The 14,771-nt window shown below is 33.1% G+C and overlaps 1 protein-coding gene across 9 annotated transcripts in view; it reads right to left on the bottom strand.

Moving 5' to 3' along the window:
• LOC107676421 (calcium-activated potassium channel subunit alpha-1-like) overlaps window positions 1-14,771 on the bottom strand; it is an 80,269-nt gene that overhangs the window by 13,632 nt on the left and 51,866 nt on the right. For 8 of the 9 annotated variants that reach the window (XM_016470959.1, XM_016470961.1, XM_016470962.1 and 5 more), the window contains 11 exons: window positions 12,938-13,013; window positions 11,607-11,682; window positions 10,874-11,044; window positions 6,265-6,356; window positions 4,314-4,424; window positions 4,045-4,150; window positions 1,693-1,775; window positions 1,501-1,570; window positions 1,039-1,194; window positions 853-962; window positions 362-430 (listed from right to left, as the gene is read on the bottom strand). In XM_016470959.1, coding sequence (XP_016326445.1) covers window positions 362-430; window positions 853-962; window positions 1,039-1,194; window positions 1,501-1,570; window positions 1,693-1,775; window positions 4,045-4,150; window positions 4,314-4,424; window positions 6,265-6,356; window positions 10,874-11,044; window positions 11,607-11,682; window positions 12,938-13,013 — 1,120 coding nt within the window. Of the gene's footprint in view, window positions 1-361; window positions 431-852; window positions 963-1,038; window positions 1,195-1,500; window positions 1,571-1,692; window positions 1,776-4,044; window positions 4,151-4,313; window positions 4,425-6,088; window positions 6,181-6,264; window positions 6,357-10,873; window positions 11,045-11,606; window positions 11,683-12,937; window positions 13,014-14,771 lie in introns of all 9 variants that reach the window. The other variant, XM_016470960.1, reaches the window with a different exon arrangement.

Genomic DNA, 14,771 nt, shown 5'->3' with positions numbered 1-14,771 from the left:
ACATATATATATATCTATATATATATATATATATATATATATATATAAACTAAATATTTAGTTAGTTCAACATTTCTCATTTTGTTTAATTTAACTTTAAGTACTAAAATAACTAAAACTAAATAAACTAAAATAAATAAAAATGAATTAAAAAACTATACAGACATTAATTAAAAAATATAAACAACAAAATGAATCAAATTGAACTCAAATTAAAGTGAAAACAACATATAAAAATGAAATCTAATTCAAAATATATTTAAAAAATAAACTATAATAGTAATTGAGTCAAGAGTATGTATTGCTGTCAGGATGCTGGATCTTTAGGACTATAAATGTTTTTAATGAAGATCAGACTGACCTGCACTCTCTCTGGTCTGATTTATATTCAATCGCGATCAGCAGGAGTTTCAGCTTCACATAGCAGAGCCTGCAGAGAAACAAAAGTTCAATTAAAACTAAATTACACATAATAGATGAGCAATATTCACATTTATTAGACATTTGTTTCCTTATTTATTTATCTATTTACATCAGCAACTTTACAGCCAAATTATCCAGAAACGAATCCGAATAATCAAGAAAGATACAAAACCTGTCAAAAGTTTGGACACACTTGAATTTGTCTCTCATGTTCTCAAACTTGAAACTTTTGCTTATATGCAGTTTCGTAGTCATGTGAATTTCTTTGCAAAACAAACTTTTTTCAAAGTGCAGCGTCTTTGCAATCGCTCAAATATTGTTTGCATTTCACTACATCATTCCCATACTTCAATTTGTGTTGTTTTAATGAATTTACTCTTATGCTAACATTTGGAAAAGAGTGGAAATAACCGCACCCATCATACTTACTCACAAATGGTGGGGAAGGACAAACCCACGAAAGCACTGGACAGATACTCCGTGTACATTTCATTGGCTACTCCCTCTAAATAATACTTCTGCCACGTGTCTTCTTCAATCTAAACGAAAGAAAGTTGTGAGTTTCATGCTCAGGATTCAAAAGGTAATGATCCAGCTGTTCATGTGTGGACTGACCTTGATGTAGGACCTCATGGAGAAGAGGTTGGCCAGCATGGTGGACAGACCCTGTGCCAGGCAGCTCTGGGCGATGAAGCCAAGCTTCAGCTCGGCGAGGCAGATGGCGTCATCGCCTTCCTTCCAGTTCCAGCTCGGGATGTTGAGAAGATGAGCCTGGAGAAGACGAGGACAGAAAGCACATGCATTCAAGGCCTTATAACTCTTTTGAAATAAGATTTTGTTGTACAGTGTGGCATACTTGAAAATCCACAACTCAAAGCTCCCTCCTTAATTCATCCAGAACATTTACTGAAAACAAACAGCTTGTGATTCTTAGTTTTAAAGTTACAGTAGAACAGCTTGAAAGCATCTAAAGAACATGAAAAGGGACAATGGTCATGAAAAACTACATTTTGGCAGTTTGAATAACATTACAAGTGCACTTAAGACTGTAATATATGGCAATATGGAAACTCTCACCTTATTGTGGTACTGCAGCATCTGTGTAATGATTCGGATCTTTGGATGGTAGTTTTTAATGGATATCACCCTAAGAAAAACACACATCACACTTTAAATCTTCTGAAATCCATCAAAAGTTGTTGATTTTTGAGTTGCAATAATTATTTTGTTTATTTGGGAGGTTTAAATGAAGTTGGCACACTGTCCCACCTCATGATATTGGATGCATCTTCAGCGTCAGGATCTGCACAGTATTTATTGGCTAAGATCAGACAGGCATCGGCCGACTCAATCTAGAAAAATGAGATTTAAAAAAACACAGATCTAATTTTAAAAAGTGAATGAACTTTACAGGATGTAAGTAAATGGGCTAAAATAATTGCTGTTTGCAGCGCTCCCATATTTCTGTCCAGTGAATTTCCTTTTCCATGAGCTCAGATGCTTGTTATTACTGCATAAAGATTTTTAACACCACTCAGACAAATCAGAGAAATTACTAGCAAATCATTCAGACCAATTAGTGAATCAACTCAAATGACTCATTAAAAACAAGATTCACTCATGAATTAGCTAGTATTCTACCACAGTGTTATTTTTTTTTTATTAGATTTTATTTTTAGATTTTCTATTTTTTACTTTAGTTTTAGTCAAAGTAAATTTTGGTGTTTTTATCATTTTTTGCATTTTATTTTTTATAGTTTTATTTTAGTATCAGATTTTTTTGTTAATATTTTGAATTAGATTTTATTTTAAAATTTCGTTTTAATTTAAATTTTAGTTCAAGTTTTAGTAATTTTGCTGCATGTTTTTGTCATATTAGTTTTTGTTTTCTTTAAATATGTCTATTAGTTTTTATTAATTTGTATTTATTTGCTTTAGTTTATTTAGTTTTAATTGTTTTAGTTCTTCAATTTAAACTAAACAAAAACGATGTATAGTTGGCAACTAGCTGGAATAAAATATATATTTTTTTATATTTCATTTTATTTTATGCCAGTTAACATTTATTTTATTTCATGTAACGAAAATATTTTAATGGTTTTAGTTTACTATAATAACCATGCTTTACACAAGAACAATATCTGATTAAATATTTTAGACAGAGCATAACTAGAAAAATGTACAGTATAAATTTCCATGATTTTTTATGGTCATATAAATTTATGTGACATTTCTACACTGTAAAAATTATTTGATCAATATGTCATGGTAACGTTTTTTTCCACTAATTTGTCAAAGCAACTTTTAGATTTTTCAAGTTATACAAGATTTAATTAGATTTTTTAAAGTCAGTTTAAAATAATTAAAATTAAATCAATCTGAATACTTAAAAAAATAAGGCACCAACCAAATTTGTTTTACAGTTAATACACACATAATACACACATATTGCCCTGATATTCAATCTAGAAAAATGAGATTTAAAAAAACACAGATCTAATTTTAAAAAGTGAATGAACTTTACAGGATGTAAGTAAATGGGCTAAAATAATTGCTGTTTGCAGCGCTCCCATATTTCTGTCCAGTGAATTTCCTTTTCCATGAGCTCAGATGCTTGTTATTACTGCATAAAGATTTTTAACACCACTCAGACAAATCAGAGAAATTACTAGCAAATCATTCAGACCAATTAGTGAATCAACTCAAATGACTCATTAAAAACAAGATTCACTCATGAATTAGCTAGTATTCTACCACAGTGTTATTTTTTTTTTATTAGATTTTATTTTTAGATTTTCTATTTTTTACTTTAGTTTTAGTCAAAGTAAATTTTGGTGTTTTTATCATTTTTTGCATTTTATTTTTTATAGTTTTATTTTAGTATCAGATTTTTTTGTTAATATTTTGAATTAGATTTTATTTTAAAATTTCGTTTTAATTTAAATTTTAGTTCAAGTTTTAGTAATTTTGCTGCATGTTTTTGTCATATTAGTTTTTGTTTTCTTTAAATATGTCTATTAGTTTTTATTAATTTGTATTTATTTGCTTTAGTTTATTTAGTTTTAATTGTTTTAGTTCTTCAATTTAAACTAAACAAAAACGATGTATAGTTGGCAACTAGCTGGAATAAAATATATATTTTTTTATATTTCATTTTATTTTATGCCAGTTAACATTTATTTTATTTCATGTAACGAAAATATTTTAATGGTTTTAGTTTACTATAATAACCATGCTTTACACAAGAACAATATCTGATTAAATATTTTAGACAGAGCATAACTAGAAAAATGTACAGTATAAATTTCCATGATTTTTTATGGTCATATAAATTTATGTGACATTTCTACACTGTAAAAATTATTTGATCAATATGTCATGGTAACGTTTTTTTCCACTAATTTGTCAAAGCAACTTTTAGATTTTTCAAGTTATACAAGATTTAATTAGATTTTTTAAAGTCAGTTTAAAATAATTAAAATTAAATCAATCTGAATACTTAAAAAAATAAGGCACCAACCAAATTTGTTTTACAGTGCAGGTAATACACACATATTGCCCTGATATTTCCAGATTTTCTATGATTATGAGCAGTCTGCAGACTGTAGATCAAAGCCATACCTTGACTCGAGCGAGATCGTGAGGGTTGAGGACGGATCCCTGGTAAAACTCCACCTGTGTGAAGTGTCTCTTGAATAAGGCTTCCAGCTCAAGATTAGGGGAAATACTGAAAACACACACACACACACACACACACACACGCGCACACACACACACAATGGCACTGTGAGACGAAGACGTTCACTCATAAAACAGAGCAGCAGAAGTGTTCTTCACAACAAATCTTTTGTGCAGATGAAAACTCCATTTAATTCCACTATTATACTTACTTATGGAGAAAAACTATTTCTACATTGACATCATCCCTGTCCTTGTGTAGGAAGTCTTTGAGGAAGTTGGAGACGCTCTCCAGCGTGATGTGACCGCAGACGACTATATGCCTGAGAAACGCAACGGGTGCGTATTCATCAGAAAACATCAGAGGTGATCAACAAGAGAGAAAACCACCCAGATCACAAGTTACACAACATTTAGCCTTACAATTATGCACAATCAGACTGAAATGAACCCCGAGCATGTGCTAGTTTTAAGGGAGTCTGGGTAGGTTTTCTCAGGAGAAACTGGATTTAATTGGTGTATACTGTAACAAGAACAAACCTTGTCCTAAGCTTACTTAAAAAAACAACAACAAATGAGTTTAAAGCAATAACAGCAATGCAGTGCCACTGTAATGAGTTAAAGACCCCTTAAAATCACTACTCAGACTTTAGTGAACATTTAATGGGTTTAAAATCGGAATATAATCTAAAGTGATCTCATAAGAGAAAGCCAACTCATTTTAAATGCTTAAATCTGCTGAAATTATTATATGCTGTAGATGAACACAAAGCTAATAGACTAACCCCACAAAACACCAGTCTTGATTTCATGGGGTCTTTAAAGCCAAAGCATCTGAGCACCTTAACAAACAACAATACGAAAGCTTCACGGACAGTCGGAAAAGAATAATCCATCAAAATGACTGCTGATAATTAATTATTAAGTAATGCAAGTATATATTTCATATATCATTTCTACACTGTTTTAGTTAGGCATTAAAGGCATTAAAATAAGTTGACACAAAACATTGCAGTGACGTACAGTTGAATTTTGTGATTGATACTGTGAAAAATGTGCATATTTGTGACACCTCATAAAATGGCTTATTATTATTTAAAACGAGTTTATTTACATACACTTGAAAGTTTGAAAAGGCTAAAAAGTCAAGTCAAAACAGTATATATTACTATCATTCAAAAGATCGAGGTGGGTACAGTTTTTTGTCTTTTCTGCTCAGCAAGGCTGCATTTATTGTGAATTGTGAAATATTATTTCAATTTAAAATAGCTGTTTTCTATGTGAATATCTGTTAAACTGTTTCTGTGATCTGTGATGCGCAGTTGAATTTTCAGCATCATTACTCCAGTCTTCAGTGTCACATGATCTTCAGAAATCATTCTAATATGCTGATTTGCTGCTCAAGAAACATTTCTGATTATTATCAATGTTGAAAACAGTTGTGCTGCACAATATTTTTGTGGAAACTGTGATGCATTTTATTTTTCAGGATTCACAGATGAACAGAAAGTTCAAAAGAACAGCATTTATTTGAAATTGAAATCTTTCGTAACATTATAAATGTCTTTACTGTCACTTTTGATCAATTTAATGCATCCTTGATGAAAAAAAAGCATTCATTCTTTCTGTTTGTTTTGAATCTCCAAAGCAAAGGTTCATACAGCCAAACAGAGCAAACAAAATACCGCTTTGCGATGAACATACAACAGTACAACCACCGCTACACGCAGAAGCCCAAGTGTCACAAGTAGCACGAATCAGCAAGCGATGAGCGACTTGCACGACGTGACAAGCAATGAGATGATTTGTGCCGTTTGACCCCAGACCCTCATAATATACTACTTCCTGTGGAGGAGCACCTCTGACATCACAGGAAGCACTACAGCGACTTCCTGTGAGGTCAGAGTCCGTGCTCCTCCACGCCAGACCCTGCGGAAAATAAGAACCTATTCATTAGAGGTTCGGTGTCTTCAATCCTTTGACTTACTTTCTTCCTTGGGTCGAGTTATAACTCCCTCCATATTTCTTCCGATTAAGGATGAGAGCAGCGATTTCAGGCACGTAGCGAGCAAACATTGCCTACATGCATGGGACAGAGAGAGAGACGAGCATGCAGACGGGCCGAGCGCACTGAGCGAGCGCAGCCCAACCCGCGGTACTTACTTTCTCCCATTTACTGCACTATAGGAACCACCATATTTCTTGCGGTTTCCTATTAACTCTATGATTTCAGGAACGTAGCTGGCAAACATGGCCTGGAGGAGGAGACAGGAGACACAGGACAATAGAAGTCTGCCAATGCTTCTACCTTCAGTAGAAGAGAGGTTTCATATCAGAAATAAGAGCCTTGAAGGGATAGTTCAGCCGAAATGAGAGTTAAGACGTTTGCTCACCCTCGTATCATTACAAACCCATATGACTTTCTTTCGTCAGCAAACAAAAGATGCATTTATAAATAAACAATGAGCATCTCATTGCAATATAATGAAAATGATGGATGACTGAGCTTTGAAAATACAAAAAAAAAAAGCATCATAAAAGTAGTCCATACAACTTGCGCTCTATTTTTCAAGTCTTCTGTCCTCAACTAATGGATAAGACAAAACTTGAGCTGAATTGGATGAATTTTGCAACATCAACAGTGTTACTGAACTGAACTGAATCAAGACTCGAGCTGAATATCGACACTATTATCTTATGTAGAGAATTGAACTCGGTTCACAAACTGATCAACTTTACACAGTTATTAAACTGAACTAGGGCTGTATCATTAAATTAATACAAATTTATTTTTTACATTCAAAATTTTTACATGTATTTAAAAATTAATATTAAAATAATGCTTTATTATTAATATTTTATTAATTAGTTTACATGAAAAAATATTATGGAAATAAGTTGGTCTTAAAACATTCAGATAAGCATCAGATTTTCTTTAAAAAACACTGATAGTTGTTTCACATACACACACACACACACACACACACAGACACACACACACACACACACACACAGACACACACACACACACACACACACAGACACACACACACACACACACACACAGACACACACACACACACACACACACAGACACACACACACACACACACACACAGACACACACACACACACACACACACAGACACACACACACACACACACACACAGACACACACACACACACACACACACAGACACACACACACACACACACACACAGACACACACACACACACACACACACAGACACACACACACACACACACACACAGACACACACACACACACACACACACAGACACACACACACACACACACACACAGACACACACACACACACACACACACAGACACACACACACACACACACACACAGACACACACACACACACACACACACAGACACACACACACACACACACACACAGACACACACACACACACACACACACAGACACACACACACACACACACACACAGACACACACACACACACACACACACAGACACACACACACACACACACACACAGACACACACACACACACACACACACAGACACACACACACACACACACACACAGACACACACACACACACACACACACAGACACACACACACACACACACACACAGACACACACACACACACACACACACAGACACACACACACACACACACACACAGACACACACACACACACACACACACAGACACACACACACACACACACACACAGACACACACACACACACACACACACAGACACACACACACACACACACACACAGACACACACACACACACACACACACAGACACACACACACACACACACACACAGACACACACACACACACACACACACAGACACACACACACACACACACACACAGACACACACACACACACACACACACAGACACACACACACACACACACACACAGACACACACACACACACACACACACAGACACACACACACACACACACACACAGACACACACACACACACACACACACAGACACACACACACACACACACACACAGACACACACACACACACACACACACAGACACACACACACACACACACACACAGACACACACACACACACACACACACAGACACACACACACACACACACACACAGACACACACACACACACACACACACAGACACACACACACACACACACACACAGACACACACACACACACACACACACACACACACACACACATTGCATTACACCAACCAAATTGATCATTTTACATGTGGCATCTGTGCATTAATGTGCATAATATACAATACATAATACATCAATATTAATATTAAAATGAATGTTAATTTTTATTTATAAAATATTGTATATAATTCATTTTATTCATATTAATGAATATAATTATTTTTCATATATTTAAATAATTACATTTGTATATAATATCAATATGAAAACAATGTTTCAACATTAATATTTTATTACTTTATTTATATGAAAATAAATCATTAGGGCAATAAGATGGTCTTAAAACTCTCAGATAAGTAGTGGATTGTCTTTCAAAAACACTTATAGTTGTTATATATTTTGTTTGTATCACACCAACAAAATTAATCATTTTAAATGGAGCAAATTGGAAAGATCTGTGCATTAATGCAGAATTCATCTCATATTTGAAGAAGTCCGTATCACTGATTCTCATATTTTCCTGTTTTATTATTATTTATTTATTATCTGTATTGTATAAAGCACTATAGAAATAAAGGTGACTTGATTTCTGAAGTCATATGATCGCTTGTCTGAAGAACAAGTCATATGGACTGTAACTTTGGTCCCCATTCACTTTCATTATACGGAAAAGCAGCCAAGATGTTCCTAAAATTGACCTTTTCGAGTTCCACCGGAGAAAGAAATGACATGAGGCTGAGTAAACGATGACAGAATGATCATTTTAGTACAAACTATCCCTTTAAGTGTTAAATACTGGAGCTTTAACATGCAGACAGTGAGTGTCAGAATGCTTGTATACATGCATTGCCCAGAATTTAGAGGCTGGAAGGTTTTAGGATAAAAGTAAAAGCATTCTGTTTGACAAATATTCCTGTTTTTAGGGATATCAGTGTTGAAGAGAAGAAAAGCCACAGATGAGATTCGATCTGCTGTTTTAAGAGGGAAAACGGTGATGTAAAGGAGGAAACCTCAAGAGCCATGTTTAGTCCGAACAAACTCTTACGCCGGGCTGATATGAGCACGACTGTCACCTGTAACACTGCTGCACTTTACCTTTTACATCATTTACATTATTACAGAAGTTCATAAAACTGCCTTCCTAAAGACTGCAGATCTCAAACATTACAGTACATACTACAATTAATAACAAAATAAATTTATATACAAACTTTATGAAAAATTATTAATATTAAAATTAATGTTAATTTGAATATATTTACAAAATACAATATGATAATTATTTTAGTATATTTATATAATTAGGCAGTGAACTGTCTTTCAAAAACACTTTGAAACACAGATTTTTATTGGAATTTATTTATTTATTTATTGTATTACACTGACCACATGAATCATAAATGGGGCAAATTGGAATGATCTGTGAATTAATGTGTCCTTAATTTATTTTATGTAGAAAATGTTTTCTAAAAGCATTACTTTACATAGTACAATTAATAGCAAAATCTATTTCTCTTTACAGACTTTATGAAAAATTATTAATAATAAAATGTTAACTTTAATATTTTTGTAATATTTTAAAATATTTTTTGTAATTAATATAATTGTGTTTATGTTTATATGGTTAAATTTGTATATAAAATATTAATAATAATTGAAATTAATATTAATATAAATTAATTACATAAATAATATTTTAATTAAAATAATGTTTTAATATTAATATTTTATTACTTTATTTATATGGAAAAATAATCTTAAAACTTTCAGATAAGCAGTCAATTGTCTTTCAAAAAGACCACTAACAAAATTAATCATTATACTGTAAATGGGACAAATCGAAAAGATCTGTGCACTAAAGTGTCCTAAATGTTTTTATTAAAGCATTGCAATTCATACTACAAATAATATCTATCTTTATAATCTATCTGTCTTTATAAACTTTATAAAAAATTATTAATATTAAAACTAATGTGTTTTAATATATTGACAAAAAATTATATACAATTTTATCCATGTTAACTGATATACATATTTGTATTTATTTCTATAATGAATAATAATAATAATATTAATAATAATTAATATTAAAATGCTATTTTAATTTGAGACAGTCATATATGCATGATGTATGTTGACATCGTGACGGAGTGTATCTCAGCCCTTCATAGAGTTTGTTGGAGTTGGGGTGGGGTAGATTGGGTCGGGTCGTCTAAAACCGCAGTCAGTCATGATTTCTACAAACAGAATTACTTTGTACTCCCTAATGATGGTTCCACTTATCACATGAAATCAACAAATATAGCATTTGAAATATAGAAATACTTTTTAAAAATTACTTAAGAACCAAAAACACGCAATGCAGTACAAGCAAAAACACATGAAGATCTTTCCATCATGACAAGCAGAAGCTGGGAACGTTTGGATTGAATATTTGGATTGAAGCAAAATGTAGGGTTCATTTTCCAGCTCTGGTTGTCAAGGATACAATGATTAAGGACCTGATAATTGGAGGCAGAAATGCAGGCTGTGGGTGAATTATTATGGGATTGCTTCTATTTATTTAGGCTTTTTACCAATCCTCCGAGAATGAAGAAGACCATGAAAAGGCGTTCGAGGGTTGTTTTAGCACAAACATCTCCATAACCCACTGTGGACATGGTTACCATGAGTAAGTACACACACTCCCAGTAGGAAAGCAGTTGGGAATTTTGGAAGTTTTCCCAAGGATCCCCTGAGTTTTCCACCTGAAAACACACCAACAGGCTCAGTATTTCTACTTAAGCTTTACCTAAGCAATTGTTAACATGAAATCAAAACTGATCCTATTATAGGAATAGTTCACCCCAAAATAAAAAAGAATTGCTGAAAATGTGCCACCCTCACCCTCATCATTAGGATGAGTTTGTTTCTTCATCAGATTTGGAGAAATGTAGCATTGCATCAGTGTCTCAGCAGTGAATGGGTGCCGTCAGAATGAGAGTCCAAACAGCTGGAGGAAGCGTTATTATGGATTAGATTCGTATTTTAGTTAAAAACGTCTTAATGCTGGATTTGTTTCAGCTTTTGTCTTCTCCAGATGTTAACTGATGGACTGGAGTGCTGTGGATTACTTGTGGATTATTGAGATGTTTTATCAGCTGTTTATCAGCATTTCTCCAAATCTGATGAAGAAACTTTAATTTTCAAAGCAAATTTTTATTTTTGTGTGAACTATTCCTCTTTCTCAATACACAATCTTGGTCTTATTGTGAATGATTCATCAGTAGCTTTTCACCATCCAGTTCATTCCTGATGCAATTGACTTACCAAATGTATGAAGCCCGCTGCCGTCAGCCATGTGCTTATAAAGATTGAGCACAAATTCACCAACTTTATGGAGTTGCTATAAAAACAAATATTAGAAATACTCACATCAACGCACAACTGATACTCACATGAATCAACATTTTTGAACTAATACTGCACATAATTTTGAATTCAACCAGAGCATATTTTGGAAAGCCTGCTAAACCTTTCATAAAAAACAAAACATTTGCAAAAGAACAGAAATGACTCAGATGACTAAACGTTCTGCTGTATCCATAAACTTAAGTTCTTTGTATAATACTGGCCAATTTTAGTCCAAAAATCATTTCAGATTGTTTTGGCACAGTCTGTTCAGTAGATTTCACCTCTCTCCCCACCTCCATTTGAATGAATTACAGTGAGATTATTCATTTTGTTGCACAATAAGCTCTCCTGGACATCTGCGCTAAAGCTTTAGATCTAAGCCGCAGGGAGATGGACAGATTTCTGAGCACAATGTCAAAGATATTCAAGCACGACAGGCAGAATAGAATAGAATAGAATAGAATAGAATAAAATAAAATAAAATAGAACAGAATGAAATAAAATAAAATAAAATAGAATAGAATAAAATAGAATAAAATAAAATAAAATAAAATAGAATAGAATAAAATAAAATAAAATAGAACAGAATAAAATAAAATAAAATAAAATAAATGCCTGGATTGATTGAGTCACTGATTGAAAAATAGTAAATACAATGAAATTAAATTAAATTAAATTAAATTAAATTAAATACAATTAAAACTGTAAGAAAAAAATTCTGTAGAAAAATGCAGAAGGTACTGGTCATTTTTGACCGAGACATTACTAAGCCATTTCCTTTAACCGTAAAAACAACACAATGCAATACATCATTCAAAATACAGGTGAAACACCTGCGAAAAATACAGTAAATGTATCTATATTAATACTGTACATTATACCCTATTTAAACAGACTTTTCTGAGTGTGTAATATAATATAATATAATAAAGATAAAATTGCAGTTAAACTATTTGTCAATTGAAGAATTTATACTTTTTATTCTGTAAAATCATGTTTTGGGAAAAAAAGACAGCAAATCATCCTCTGTGAACACACACTTTAAAAGAACGACTCTAATGAAATCTACAAAGCACGATATATAAAAAGCAAATGTACCTAGATTACAAAATGTTATCAGATTTATAAAAAGTATGATTTTCATTTAAGATCAAGGATAATGCTAAAGAACACGCAGGTGAAGAATTATAAACAGCTATTTCCACATGAGTTCAGAAATCACATGCTGCACTTGAAGGGATTCTTACCTTGTTTTTAAGATATTTAAAAACTGTAATATTTCTGAAAACTGGATCAGCCTCAAGGCTCTTAAGAACCTCAATCCTGCATGAAAGAGCAGAAGCAAGTAAGAAACACACTTAAGACTCTCATGAAATAACATCGAGACGCAGAACATCATAACACACATTAAAACCCACAGAGAACCGAGTTCAGCTCGTACCTTTGAAGTGTTCGTCCATGTTTAACAACGACACTGATTTCATCAGCCTGTAAGAACACGACTAACAAACAATACTAACCGCAGCTACAAAAAATAAAAACCTTCAAAATATCGCAAGGAATATGCAAATATCTGTCTTTGAAAGCGCTAAAAGTTGAGAGCCGCAGCGCTGAACACATCTGGACGGAGTTTATTTCTCTCTAGACTGACAGAGCGACAGACAGTCGGCTCAACATCTGCGCTCAACATTCATGACGTAAAGGCCTAAATTTGAGTACTGGTTTCAGAAGCATTACAGCGAAAAAAAACAAAACTCAGAGAGAAAAACATGTGACTTCAGTGAGGTGACCTTGCTCATTATTAACACACACACACACACACACACACACAAATGCATGACAGATTCACACACACATACTCATTCTACTCATTCACATTTCATTCATTGCTCAACATCTTTCAATCCACTTTCCACAATCCAAAAAAGCAGACACTAAGCTAGAGCTATGGCTGTGTTTTCAATAGTACAGTGCATATTATTTCTGCAGTACAGACTATAGTATGCATACTAGACACAGTGTACATGAAACACATGTTGCACCTGTCAACGTGTAATATACAACAACAGAGCATACTGCACGAAATATTGCATCCCACAATGCAATGCGCACTTGACTTTCGCTTGATGCACAACTAATGCATGATGTTTTTGACAGAACTTAAGAAAAAAAGGTCTGTCTTTGTCGTGTAGTGCTCGTGGTTCGTTTTTATGCATTCCTAGTGGAATACTGATTATGAATGACCTTAACGAATGATTAAAAGGTTAAAACGATGTTCAGACTCTTCCAAAGATAAGCTCATAAGCTATGATTAAACAAACATGAGCTAAAAAATAAAAACAACACTCATTCTTGAGATCTGGGACAAAACAGGTCACAAAAATAGGGGGAAAAAATCATGCATCAATTAATTATATTTAATTATTTGTTAATAATAATTATTATTATAATTATTTAGATGAATTTATTAAACATGTTCATGGGTACTCAATATTTCAGATACAGAAAAAACACTTATAAATATTGACAAATGTAGTATTGAATGAATTAATGATTTCAAACTCATTTTCAGTTCAATCTATTGAATTTTCACTACAGTCATACAGAACATCTTACAATGCTGACACAATAACTATATTTTGGACATCAGACATGATGTTGCCATAAAAAATCATAACACAAAACATACATTTCTTGAAATTATAAAAAGCCTATGAAATTCACCAGGTGCACTTCGGGTCAACTGACATCAATATTCCCTGATTGTATTAAAATATTTATAAATATCCAACAAAAGTGTAGATATTTCATATCACAGCTGTGAAACATAAAGCCTTTTTTTTTTTTTTTTAGAAAACATATTTGAAATAAAAACAGGACAGTATGTTATACAGTGGGTACGGAAAGTATTCAGACCCCCTTAAATTTTTCACTCTTTGTTATATTGCAGCCATTTGCTAAAATCATTTAAGTTAATTTTTTTTCCTCATTAATGTACACACAGCACCCCATATTGACAGAAAAACACAGAATCGTTGACATTTTTGCAGATTTATTAAAAAAGAAAAACTGAAATATCAC

Source organism: Sinocyclocheilus anshuiensis, unplaced genomic scaffold (assembly GCF_001515605.1).
Source record: "Sinocyclocheilus anshuiensis isolate Anshui unplaced genomic scaffold, SAMN03320099.WGS_v1.1 scaffold2270, whole genome shotgun sequence".
Classification (NCBI taxonomy): Eukaryota; Metazoa; Chordata; class Actinopteri; order Cypriniformes; family Cyprinidae; genus Sinocyclocheilus; species Sinocyclocheilus anshuiensis.
Note: the sequence above shows the minus strand (reverse complement) of the source record. Positions and strands in the feature narration are given on the sequence as shown.